We start from the raw sequence: 13,633 nt of genomic DNA on the forward strand, positions 1-13,633 counted from the left end.
CTGATGTATGCTCATTATACTCTGCTGGCAATTCTCCCTGAATTTTAAATAAAGGTGTTTTGTGTTTCCATAGTAACTCAAGCTCCTTTACCGAGATGCCTGATGCACTGTTAGTATTACACAACCCACTGTATTAAAACAAAGTGTAATAGCACAATTGAAAAGTATACTATATCTAAAGGATTATTTTAGTTCCTATGAAATTACAGCCACTTACTGGGGGCTGGGGAAGGAGAGAGGGAATAGAGCAACTTTTGACAATGTACAGTGTCTCTACTTAGCAGTTTAGGGCAGAAAATGGATATCAGAAAGACACAAGGCATAAAAAAGAGGAGAGGGAATAAACGGGCCGAGTCAGTCAGCCCGCTGTTGCTCTGTGAAGTGTGTCAGAGAAGCTGAAATGAGTCCCAGCGTTTCCCCGGCTGGGCTCGGGCACTTGCTTGGCACCGGCTCCCATGCAAGGGACAGGCTGGGTCCAGCCCCAGCAGCATCAGCTGCGTTTGGGGGTTCCTACCCAAGCAGGGAACACTTGGAAATGGCTTGGTCTGCCAGGCCTCAAGGCACTACGGCTGGAAACGCTGCTTCTCCCCAACGCCGACTGCCCTCGGAAAGAAGGTGAACGCTGCTCTTGGGAGGCGATAATCAACCACCACACCACAAATAAGGAACGTTGCTGGATTTTAGTGACGTTTTCTCAGATAAACACGTCTGTCCATCTATCTGTCTATAAAATGTGTTAAGGCTTACATAAATTGCTCGTGTATGTTCAGGTGCGGAAAACCTGGATTATCTGCCACTCGACTGCCCCGTGCAGAGCGGTACTTGTCATCACCGAGCGAGCGCTAGGGAAATGGCTACTGCAGCTGTTGGCCGGTGCAAAGCGGCTCCTTCGCTCGCTCTTCCACGCTCCCCGCCGTTGCGTGAGGGGATCACCCCGCCTCGGGATGCCACCGCGCTGCCGACGCCCGCGGGGCGGAGCCGTTAGAGCTGCGGGGACCGGCGGGCCCGCCGCCGCTGGGCGCTGGCCCCCCGCACCGCGGGCGTGTGGCCGCAGTCCCGGCCCGGCCGCAGCGCAGGCCTGCCGGCGGCCGCCCCTCCCGGCCCCGCCCGCGCGCCGTGCCCGCCGGGCCTCGCGGGGGAGCGGGTCCCGCGTGGGGCCGGCCGGCACGCGCGGACACGCCCTCTCACCCCGGAACCATCCGGCGGCGGCGCCGTTCCCGCGGGGGCCGCCATCGCGGCCGGACGCCACCTCACGTGAGGCCGGCGGAAGGCGGAAGTGATGGCGGCGGGCGCCGGGGGGCCGGCGGCGGCGGCGCGGCGGAGATAAGCGGTCGGTGCCCGACATGGCGGCCCGCTGCGGGGACTGGGCGCGCCTCTGCTCGCTGCTGGCGCTGGTCGCTCTGGCGGGGCTGGGCGCTGAGGCCAAGGTGAGCGGGGTGGGGGGGAACGGGTTACAGTGGTACTCCCCGCCCCCCTTCCCGGTACGGGCGCCCTCCCCTCCCCCCTCCCTCCTCCGCCCGCCGGTCGCTCGGTACCCCCCCGTCGTTCTATCCCCCCCGTACCCGCCGCCGCCTCGGCCTGCTTTAGGTGGAGGCCGGAGCCGGTGGTTTCGGCCGGGGCCTGCCCTGCACTGCTGCGGCCCTGCGGGCTCCAGGAGCGGGCGGCGGCGCCGGGTGCGCGGCGCTTCCCGTGGGGCAGCCGGGAGGAGCAGGGCCCCTCTGCCTGCTGTCGCCAGTGTCTGCGCCAGACCCCAGTTTCTGCGCCAACCTTAAGTTTGTAGGGATTTATGTAGTATTGACGTGGTGCCCGGGGACGCCGTCACGCAAAACTGCAAGTGACAGTCACGTATTCGCTGAGAAGGCCTCGCTGGAGATGGAGCTGCTGTTCTTGTGGCTGCCCGGGCTGGGATCGGGGTCTGCCCTGCGTCTCGCCTCATCTTCAGCACGGTGCTCCTCTTTCTGAGTGAGCTCTTCTCACTGGTCCTGCCGTGGCTCTGCCGGCTCCTGCTGCCTTATGGGGCTGAGTCTCCGCAGACACCCCGCTCTTGGTCCTTCTGGGTTAACGTTTGGGACTGTAATCTTAGCATCTCTGTGACTGACTGAGAACATTGTGTCTCCTAATAGTAAAAGTTTTTCCTATTGTCAAAGCACTCATGTGTCTGAATTTTCTCCTTTTTAATGATAATCAGCTCTTTGACATTTTTATGGTGAGACCACAGGTGACTTGGTATATAGTGCAGCCAGGGTTTTCCAACTGACCTATACCCACTTAGTGTTACTCTGACTGGATTGTGGATTGTTCAGTGTTGAAGTTTATTACCAATACTTCTTAAGACATTCTGTTGTAATGCTATTAGAAGTTGCCTTGAACTTTAAACAAGCCATGTTTATCCTCTGTCTGTTATTATTTGCTCAGATAAGTTACTCTGATGTGGGTTTGAGAATGCTTTCCTCTATAAGCCCTTGCTGACCATCTCTGTTCCCTCCATAGGGTTTTCTATTCTTAGAATCACAGAATCATTTAGGTTGGAAAAAGACCTTTAAGATCATCAAGTCCAGCCATAAACCTAACACTGCCAAGTCCACCACTAAACCTTGTCCCTAAGTGCCACATCTACATGTCTTTTAAATACCTGCAGGGATGGTAACTCAACCACTTTCCTTGTGCAGTTTGGGGAAGGAATGAATTATCCTATTTTAATATACTACACAAAGTGATCTTTTTCTGAAATTCCATTTTTCCCAGTAGTGACCTAAACGTTAGTTTTGGATACTACTTCTTTCTCACTGCCCATAACAGTTAATTCTCCTCACTTCTTTCTGCAGTGCCTATTGTTGCTTATGCAAATGTTAATTTGTTTCTCTAAAACTTGCTTTTACAAGTTTCAGTAATTTTCCACATTTACTTTGCCTCTGTTTGGAATTCCAGTTTTGTACTTTTCTCTCTACCTCACAATATCCTGCTGCGGTTTAAGACAAAAGGACCGTAGGTTGTACTAGTCCCTCTAGTAGTTTTCCTTACATAGTTGTTTCTCTCGTGGCCAGGGAAGACAGAATTATCCACAGAGGTTTCTTTGCCAGCCTCCATTTGGGGTTAGTATTCTTTCATTTGTTTTAAGCTCGTCACTGTGTCTGTCATACAGCTGTCCTCGTAAGTTGAATAGTTGAGTATACCAACATCAGTAACTTCTGAATGTGTGTTTTTTCTCAAAGAGTGAGCTTAAACTCCAGATTTTTCTCGTGAAGAATGTGTTTGCTATCTAAAATAATAGTGTTATTTGACAAAATGCTTTGCTTGCTTAGTAATTTTGAAGGGTTGTTCTTAAACTTGAAGGAAATCCAGAGTAAGACTATTCAAAGATACTTGCAAGTAGTTTGTGTTAAATATTTCATGTATTATGTGAAGAGTGCTTTCTGTATCCTGTTATGGTTCCTGATGATAATTTGTTCTAAGCATGTTGTTTACTTTACAGAATTCTGAGGATGTCCGATGTAAATGCATCTGCCCCCCTTACAAAGACCATTCGGGCCACATTTACAACAAAAATGTTTCACAGAAAGACTGGTGAGTATGTGTGGCATAAAAAATTATAATGAGTCTTACTGGTTAAAGACTTGTTCCATAGTGATTATATGTGAGTCTCCTGTGGTGGTGCTCAGAGAAATTACATCTCTTGCATTACTTACTGGAACTTTTCTTTTAAAAGTACTCCAGAATTCAGTGCTAGCAAGGGACAAGGCTTGAAATCCATAGTTTTTTGCCCTGTCTTCTGTTTTGATTTGCCTGCTTGCATTTTTAGTTATTTATTTAGACTTGGAAGTAGTAGAAGGGAACAGGGTGTTGTAATTTGAATTCAATGATTTGAAATGGCGTAAAGGCAAGGGAGCACGGCTGTGGAACTAGGACTCGGGAGTATTGTCTCCTCTTTCTCCGCTCTTGAAACCCATCCTGTCATTTAGAGACTATTGTTTCTGGAGATTTCTGTTCCTCAGAATTGCAGCCAGAAAGTGCATTTATATGACACAGCCTGAGCCATCTAACAATGCATTTTTTTTTAGAGAGAGAGAGAGAGAGAGAGAGGTCTTACATCTCTGTGCCTCAGCAACGAGCTTTATTGTATTGTTTAGGCCAGCTATGGCATTTGTCAGAATCCTCTCCAAGCTGAGGACTGATGTGCATGGCCAGAGATGAGGGGCTGGGGAAGAAAGGGACATGACAGTGATTTGTTACGTTGGCATACCTCCCTTGTGTAATTTCACCTTGAGTATCATTGTCTATGTGAATCATACAAATAAACCACCATTTTTTAGAGTTGTGTTGATGTTGGAAGTGCTCAGAGATTCTTGGGTCAACCTATAAAAACGTGACATACTTCTTGATGTATTGACTCTTCATCACTTACATTACAAATTTATAAAAGACTTTTCAGTCTGACAAGCAGCAGCAGGTTGGCATCTTGATTATGAAAATTTCATGCGCCTGCATAGGCCCACAAAAATAATTACAGGAATAAAATTAGTGATACAGGTATGTGTAGAGCTGTGCCTTGACTTATTATATTACTTACAGGAGAACTGTGAGAAACAACACTGTAAATTTCAATCTAAACTAATAAACATAAAATGTACTCGCCAATCAAAATTACTATTTTTGTGCCACATGATTAACTTAACAACATTAGTCCTACTATGACAAATTAAGTTGCAGTGATGAAACATACTGTGAGAATTCCAGCTGCAGCAGACATTTCAGAGTAGCAGTGTTACTGGTTTTATTGTTCATTACTGCTCTGCAAATGAAAATGGATTTTTTTTCAGTGGGTACTGCTTGGTGTGTGCCTTACTAACAGAAAAGACCCTGTTTCCCTTTAAATCAATATTGGTTACTGATTGAAGGAAAAATTATCTTTGAAAGCTTAACTAATTTTATGGTGACAGATACTGATGCATACAGAATCTCAAAAATCTATTTTCCTATGTTAAATCTTATTTTGTTGAGATAATTTCTTAAGTGGGAACATTTTATGGCTTTGATCTTCTGTTTGAGATGTCTTCTTGCTGCTTCTAAAAGGCTTGATTGCTAGTTTACGTGCAATAAAATTGACAAATTTAGTGCCATACTTTGGCTTCTGCATCAGTGCGAGTGACTTGTTACTGACTAGAACTGGCTGATGTGCACCATCCTTTAGGTATTTAGATCAGTTACTCATGAGACAAGAGCCAGATCAATTTTTAGTGCCTTTGAGTTATGTACAGTTATGTACAAATTATGTATTTATGAATTATGTATGTATAAGGGCCACTTACTGCTGGCTTGTCCAGACATAAAATGAAAATTTAATTTTTAATGTTGAACCTGTAATGTGCATCATGATACTCTTATTTAGATGTTTCAGGTCTTTCACTTGGTGTGGTCTGTTCTTTGCCTTCAGACTGGCAAACAGTGCATTATGCTAACATCAATATGGGCTGGGGTGTTTTGACACCAATAAAAGCATTCACCCTTCTGAACTCAGGTTTGGAATAATGCAGGCAATCCCATCCTGATGGACAATGCGTTAGGCAAGCATAGTGATGCCTAAGGCAAAGCACCTACAGGGTTAAATAACCCACTTGAAAAGTGTTGGTGTTTATATTTTGTACTTTGAAAATATTGGTGTAGGGAGCCTGACTGCAGTGGTAGTCATGGACACAGGGGGGGAAACGGACACCCTGTCTACAAGCTGAATGAACTGGAAATCTGTCTGTGCAGAAGCTGCCCTTCTGACTAGCCTAGCTTGCCTTGGAAGAACTGCTTCTTTGGTACTGTTACTGTGGGTGCAAGGGAGAAGGTGGTAATGTAGAGGCAGTTGAGTGGGAAAATCGTTTAGAAAAGGATCAGCCTTTTCTACATTTTCCTCTAAAATTGCCATGGAATCACAGTCCAAGGAAACACAACATCAAAATTCTAAGGTTCTGATAGATTTTATGCTTCCTAGCAACTTGAAACACTGAACTGGAGGAAAAAAAAATGCTGATATTAATATTAGATATATTAACAGTAACACACTTACTACTGTACTTAAGCTACATACAAGCTTTCTACTAGTGCAGCATATTGATACAAACTTTCAATTATATGAACAGAAATTGTGTAGATTATAACTTGCATGTATTTTTGATTTTGTAACTTGAATGCTGCACTTTTCCACAGAGGAGAATGTAATTCTACTTTCAAATAAATGAGAAAAATAAGCCTTCCATGCCCCTCCAGAGGATGTGACTTGACACTCAATAGTTTTAGTTATGAAGAAGAAATACAAAGAAAACAGAAGAGATGAGTTGGTGTCTGGCCATGTGTTTGCAGAGTTGTAATCTAGCCCAGTAGAGTGTTGAATCCTAGGCTGCTGCTGTCACATCAGGCGTTTTGTTTCATTACCTGCTTCTGACTGTGCTAACATTGAGTTAACCAGGATAAAGGCGAAACATGATTTTTTTTCTGCCAGCACTCTGCAGGGACCCTGGGATGTGAACTCTGAACAACCAACCTGAGTCAGCAAAAAGACCAAAATTACATAAGTTATTGGTGGAAGCAGCTGTCTCATGGCAGCTGGATTTTGGTGCTGCGGTACAGAGTGCCCATAAGATTGTCAGCCGCACTTTTTGGCTTGGGACTGACTTATATTTTGTAATCTTTTAAGTCAAATTATGCTTTTGCATCTGGGTCCAGTGCTGAAAACTGAATGGTATTTATTCACTATCTTGTTGCTTAGAGAAACAACCCATCTGACTTCTTTTTTTTCTAAAATGCCTGTAACTTGTGATGGCAAGAAAAAGGATCATGTTCATGAACACCAAAGAGAGGTTAATCTCCCTTCAGATAGTGGAAGGATAGAATAAGGCTCTTTTGAGTATGAAGAAAGAAGTGTATAGCTGGAATTCACTTTCATCCATGATGTCAGTGTCAAATGATGCATTCGTGCTGGGATTCAAATCCTTGGACTTGTTATGCTAACAGCTTTAATACTTTCACTGAAAAATGAAAACATTGTATTGAGTTAGAAAGGTCTTAAAACTTGTTTAGCAGCTTGTCAATAATGAATTTCCTGTTTAAGTAAAATAATTTTGGAGTAGTGATTTTATTGGGTTTTTTTTTTTAAATCTTGCATACCTATAATTTAGAACGGCTGAACTTAAGCAAAGGTGGCTTCTCAGCGCATGCAGCTAGGGTCTGCATGCATAGTGGAACAGGTAAGCTAAAACCAGCTCAAAACTGACTGAGCAGTTTCTGTCTGTCTGCAGTGATTGTCTTCATGTGGTTGAGCCTATGCCTGTCCCTGGACCTGATGTAGAAGCATACTGTTTACGTTGTGAATGCAAATATGAAGAGAGAAGCTCTGTCACAATTAAGGTAAACAATGTAATTCTGTTGGCATATATTAAATACTTCAACTGGTTAGTAAATATGTCTGTCTTTTAGAGAAATATTATTTTTAAAGGGAGAATTTTTCTAAAGCAGCCTAAGACTTAACTTTTTTTCATGATAGTTGCTCACAGTTTATCTTGAGTACTAACGATAGCATCAAGCTCTAGCTGAAGGAGCAGGCTTGAGATCCTTTATTGAAGATCTCTACTTTTGAGATTAAGCTTTGCTGAAATTCTTTCAGCCTTGCTGAAATTCTCAGTGTTCTAGGGCATTTTGTCCAGCTTTGAACTTTGTTTTTGTTGTTATTTTAGAGGGCCTCTCATTATTCAGCTGTCTTACTTCCTTACTATAGATTTTCTTTGTACGTTGGCAAGCTAAAAAGAGCAAAATTGTCCATGTTTGCTCTAACAGATGACTTCTGTATTCTTCTCATTCTTATCCTATTGGAGCCATTGAGCCCTAGGCTGGGCTGAATAGATTGTGCAGTCCATCTTTTCTTGTTTTGTAACAGACTCCTTTTTTTGGTCTTCTAGAAGTTCGGTATTTCTTTTTGCCTTCCCATTTTTCTTAGTGACTGTTTGAATGCAGATCTATGCTAGAGAATGGAGACCATGCAGGAACCCCCAAATTTGTCAGCCCAGTTTAATGGCCAAACTGAACAGTTGTCTTGGTTGAGATGAGATTTATAACACCAAGTTGTTTTAAGAGGGATAGCATAAGATTTTTAACAAGGCCTCACTAAGAGAAAGTGTTTCAAGCTAACATCTGTCTGCCCCAAACCCTTTTAATACCAGGTCGTGGTTTGGCATTTTTTCTCTGTTTGTGGGTTTTAAGTCATCTGGTGACACTACCAAAGATCAACAGGCTCATCACAAGCTTTGCATGTACTCTTCTTTTGATCCTTGCTGTCTGCTGAGAGATTGTGGAGAGAATGTCACAATCCTAGCATAAACTGTGCTTGCATTGTGTAGGTTACAATCATCATATATCTGTCTATTTTGGGCCTCCTTCTTCTGTACATGGTGTACCTTACACTGGTGGAACCTATACTGAAGAGACGTCTCTTTGGACATTCACAGCTCATACAAAGTGATGAAGACATTGGGGTGAGTTCACAAGAGTGCTTGTGTACTTGGGTTAACATAAAGAGTGGGATGGTTAATTGTCAAATAAGTATTTGGAATGAGCAGCTTTTTTTGCTAGGCAGTGTAAATCCTTTTCCTGAAGGGAGAGGAAAAGAAAGCTGTGTGACTTTAGTGAAGCCAGTCTTTCATTTTTTGCTGGGCTAGAAAGTAGTAAGATGAGGACTGCTTCAGTTATCCCAGCTCTAGACACAGATTATTTTCTCAGAGAAGAAACAGAGTAGGAACGGAGGTAAGCATATATAGGAGGTGCAACTTCTTAACTGTTAATGATCCATACAGTCTTGCTAGTGATCACATTTACGCAAATTGCTTACTGCTTGATTTCTCTCTACAAAAAGAAAGTAGAGGGGTTGCATCTTCTATTGCTCCAATTTGTTGATGCTAAAAATTCAAGAAAAAATTACTATAATGAAGAAAAATAGTGATTGATGCTGAACTAATTTCTTAGTATTACAGCTAGAAACCAGAATGTGACAGTATATTCCAACAGATCAGAACAGCCTTTTTTTTGGGGGGAAGGAAAAGGAGAGTAGTCCATTAGTGACTCAGTTTCCTGTCATTACTGGCCTTCCCAATCTCCAACACAGTGTTTTTGACTTCTGATAAAAATGGAATAAAATTGTCTTCAATACCATTACAAAGAAGGGAATGTAAGACCTTATGAAACCTTGTATTGGAAAGAGCGAGATGCTTCAGTACCTGATCAGTGTGGATAAGGAGTACTGGTTGGTGGAAGTAGGTCATCTGTCTATTGATGGGGACTTAGAATAGTATAAAAATATGGACTATGGCTTTGCATCTGATGAATCTGTGTGCATCTGAACCTGATGAATCTGCATGCCTGGGAGAAGTATTGCCATGAAGTACTGTGAGGGAAGTTTTCTAAAATGGCACCTGGGTTGGTGGTAAAGTGTCCGTGTTGAACCACACAAACTGATGAAATAATTCTGAAGTCTTAGTATCAGTGTACTTTCTATATTGAGCCCTCAAGCAGCACTGCTTTTACTGATAAAGTATGCTTCAGGTGTGGCGTAACCTTAGAAAGAATTGCTGAAACCAAACCCAGAGTATGAAATGGGAAGATTGCAGTCTGCTTAATCTAAGCCTTTCAGCAGACTTGAGCACTTTATTACTGTTGAAATAAATGGGAGCTAGTCAAAAAGACTTACAACATTTATTAGTGTCTTACAATAGAATCGTTAAGAATATTTTCATCATTCCTTCAAATAAATAAGAAGTTAATAGGAGGAGATAAATACATTTGTTCTTGGTGAAACAAAATTATGATGGCAAAGCTTTTTAAAATCTGTTTAAAGCCCTGTAGTTCTGACTGCCTGTTACTTCAGTGGCTTCATAGAGCTGAAGGTATCAAACCCGGTAAATGCTATGCTCTGTTATGCTGTGTATCTGCAGACTTTAATGTGAATTGCACTCAGTTTCTCCAGGTTGTTTTTGGTTTTGGAGTGACAACTGTCATTGCTAGTAAACTGAAGAAAAGCATATTCTTTAGTTCTACCATTTTTTTCATCAACAGTGGCCACATCAGCCATCTTGACTTAAAAAGGTGTTTCAGTTCTGCAGGGGGGGATATTAAGTATTCAAAGTCAAGCATTTTCCTAGATAATAGCTTTTATCAGCTGTGCCTTCTTTATTTACCTTGATTTCACAACAAAAATATGTGATTGTTACCCAAGTTTGAGCTAACATTGTCTGGAGTGAAGGTTCTTCAGACAGAGGTTATACTATTGCTATTATGTCCCACTGTTTCTGCACTTCCTTGTGTATTACATGGAGACATATTCCAAATGTCTTTGTATTGACATCTTAAGATTTTTCCCAGTCACTTCTAGGAGGATATTGGGGTTTTTTTGTTTGTTTTTTGTTTTTTTTTTTAAAGGAGGGATTTGAATGACCCTTTTTCTGTCTGCATTCTTATAGCAAATTGGGCAGATTCCTACCTGAATTAAATGAACTTGTGCTGTATGCTATACATCAGGCAAATTATGTTTATTTTATACCTTAGACAAATGATATGAATACCTCCAAATCTGGGTTAGAATCTTCTGATTGTAGGTGGAAGAACTGAAATAAGTCCCATGGCAGAGCTCAGGCTAACTGCAGAATTAATTCAACTTGAAACATGGATCCATCTTAACCAATTTCATGTTTTGCTGTAACTGTTACTGTGACCATTACCTGTGCTTGTGGAATCACTAGTGCTTATATCTGCAGTAGTGCTTGGAACAAAAAGCACTTCAGGTCCTTGCTTAGTTCGTGTTGCTCCTTTCTTGTTTATCCTCCTTCTGTGACAGTGAATGTGAAATAATTTAAGGTCCCTCATGACTTATCCCCATCCTTGCCTTCCCTCTTGCAAGTTCTTGAGGTATTGATCCTTGTCACACTTTGGAAATACTGTGTGCATCAATTTTGTTGCTGAATTTCAAGCCAGTATGTTTGTTCTTTGTCGTTGCTTATTGATGGCAGTGGCAACTGGTGAATACAAGCCACTTCCATAGGGCTCTTTCCATAGGGCTCTTTTAAATTCTTTTTTCCTCTTGTTGCCTACATAGAAATTGACAGTAGCTAGCCTTTGAGCTGAGGTTGTTGTTTATCAGGAAAGCCAGTACCATTGTCCTGCGCTGTCCCTTCCACCATGTATTTTATATTAGAAATGTGTTGCTATTGTGATCCCCCCCCCCCCCCCCCCGTGAATGAAGTGATTTTTCGCCTGTTAACTGCCCATTCTAGGTATATCCAACTGCATAATTTTTTATGGTGAGATTATAGCTCTTTGGGTCAGGGATTGTCTCTTGTTCTTTATGAGCATATTTTTTAGCCCAGTGAGGCTCATGTGTCGCTTTGGGACTTGTAGGCACCACTTCAATGGGTATCATTAATGATAATCTGTGTACTACTAAGAATTATCATTGAGCTACTCTACACAGTCATTTCACAAATAAAGTATCCATTAATGTAAATGTCTTCAAAAGTGTTCTGGGAAGAAAAAAAGGAATATGAAGTGTAGACATAAAATAAGACAGTTATTTAATACAGGACATAATTATGTTATTTTTCATTATGCGTTGTATATATGGTGCTTTCTGACATAGCTTTAGCAACATGACTTTGTCCAAAACAGTTTGATAGCCAAATAAGAAGTTCAGTTCCAACTCTTGCTGTTTATAACTTTATTATATTTACTAGAAGAAAAGAAAGCTTTGCCGGTACTGTTAGAAAACAGACAGAGTAAATATTAAACAAGCACTTGGTTATTGTTTGAGCTCTGTCACTTAAACAGCTGTATTGACACTGTGCTTTTAGAGAGCTCAGTACAATGGGTTTAGTTTGGTAAACAGCAGAGTGTGTTGGTTTTATGTAGAAGCTGTGTGTGAACATCCTGAACTGCCTGATGGTAAATGGCCAAGAGCTGGCAGAGAATTGACTCTTTAAGTCAGTTCTAAAGTGAAGTGCATTCACGACAATAACAGGAGGCTCCCAGTGCCTGGGTCTATTCTAGGCTTCTGGCCCACCAGCTGCTAATGGATACAAGACTGGTTCTGATCTTGCGGCTCACCATGATGTCTCTGGGCAGCAGATAATTGTTTGACAGGACAATGAAATTTGGTCTATTTGGGAAACATGTAGAAGTTACTTTGAATGAGAAATTGAAGTAAAACTTGCTTGGTCATTATTACTGACCAGCTCATTGAAACAGCTTGTTTACTTTAAAAAAAACAAACAAAAAAACCCCACAAAACCAAGACCCCCACATCCTTTGGAATGTAATAACAAAAAAGACTAATGTAATTGCTCAGTGGAATTGTTGAGATCTAACTAATGATTTTGCCATTACAGGATCACCAGCCTTTTGCAAATGCACATGATGTGCTGGCTCGTTCTCGGAGCCGTGCCAATGTATTGAACAAAGTGGAGTACGCCCAGCAGCGTTGGAAGCTACAGGTCCAAGAGCAACGCAAATCTGTCTTTGACCGTCATGTTGTGCTGAGTTAATTGTGTCTCAGTAAAATAACTCCAGGCAAATAAAGTGGACTAATTGAAAGAGCTGATTTAAGTCTTCCTGATCCTGCCAATTCAGAAGGGTTTTCTTGAAAGGTTCATTATTGATTTAAAAAAAAAAAAGTATTTGAACTTTGAAGGAATGTAGTGGAGTGGAAGCAATTTAAAAAGATTAGTTAACCAAAAGCTAAAATCTTTACATTTTCAAATGGCTTTTACTAACAAAACTGAAAAGAAAACAAACCCTAAGATATCTTGGGTTGCCACTGTGGTACCTTATTTACGGTTGTGACTTTATGGTGGTTTTTAACTATATTTCTCTCTACTATTTATGTGGTTAAAAAGTACCTGGGAACACAGTAATTACCTACAACTCACTAATCACTTTATGTAAAGACCTTTTGTAAATATACTTGGATTTTCTGCTGACTAATGCTAGGTACTGGAAATCTAAATCTTGCAGTGTAGTTTTCATACCAGAGAATGAAATCCTGATTGGCTGTATTCATCATTTGGTTTCTTGCACTCGTACTTTCAAGATGCTTGTATGTCAATTGATGTTCGCAGATTTAAGGCAAAACTTAAATGGACACTGACTCTTTGAGCTGCATACTTAAAGTACTGTGATGTAGATAAACTCAAATGCAGTGCATATCAAGACAGTGTTGGCATTTTGTTCTATTTTGCTTTAATAGCTTAATATATTGTATGTGTATGATAGATCTTAAAAATCTTTTTCCCTTTCTTTTTATGGGTAAAGTCTCAGGAGTTAGTATATGATGAAATATTTATTATAAAAATCTTTCTGCATTTGTCTGGATTGATGGTGTAAGGCACATACTTTCTCTAGCACCTGTCATCTTGGGAGTTAGGTGTATTTTTTTATCTGTGATTCTGTACTCATCTCTCTTAAGAGGTATACAGTTGCTAGATGACTAATTTTCATATATCCCCTTTGGAATGTAACAATTAAAGATAAAACTGATTTTTGAAAAATGAATATGCATTATCTGTATGTCATCATTTTTCTCCCTCATTACCCTGCATGTAAATGCCATCTATAAAAG

At 41.4% G+C, this 13,633-nt stretch overlaps 1 protein-coding gene across 1 annotated transcript; it reads left to right on the forward strand.

Annotated features, from left to right (window-relative positions):
• Positions 1–1,158: 1,158 nt before the first annotated feature.
• On the forward strand, positions 1,159–13,523 carry TMEM9B (TMEM9 domain family member B). Its single transcript, XM_072865258.1, has 5 exons — positions 1,159–1,427; positions 3,473–3,564; positions 7,281–7,389; positions 8,376–8,510; positions 12,405–13,523. Exons 1-5 carry the CDS (start codon positions 1,344–1,346, stop codon positions 12,558–12,560), a joined length of 576 nt encoding a protein of 191 aa, XP_072721359.1. The 5' UTR covers positions 1,159–1,343; the 3' UTR covers positions 12,561–13,523.
• The last annotated feature ends 110 nt before the right edge of the window (positions 13,524–13,633 follow it).

Source organism: Ciconia boyciana, chromosome 6, assembly GCF_034638445.1.
Source record: "Ciconia boyciana chromosome 6, ASM3463844v1, whole genome shotgun sequence".
Taxonomy (NCBI): Eukaryota; Metazoa; Chordata; class Aves; order Ciconiiformes; family Ciconiidae; genus Ciconia; species Ciconia boyciana.

Coding starts and splice junctions, on each gene's coding strand:
- TMEM9B (XM_072865258.1), top strand. CDS start 1,344: ATGGCGGCCCGCTGCGGGGACTGGGCGCGCCTCTGCTCGCTGCTGGCG. Junction 3,565..7,280: donor AATGTTTCACAGAAAGACTG/GTGAGTATGTGT, acceptor GTCTGTCTGCAG/TGATTGTCTTCATGTGGTTG. Junction 8,511..12,404: donor AAAGTGATGAAGACATTGGG/GTGAGTTCACAA, acceptor TTGCCATTACAG/GATCACCAGCCTTTTGCAAA.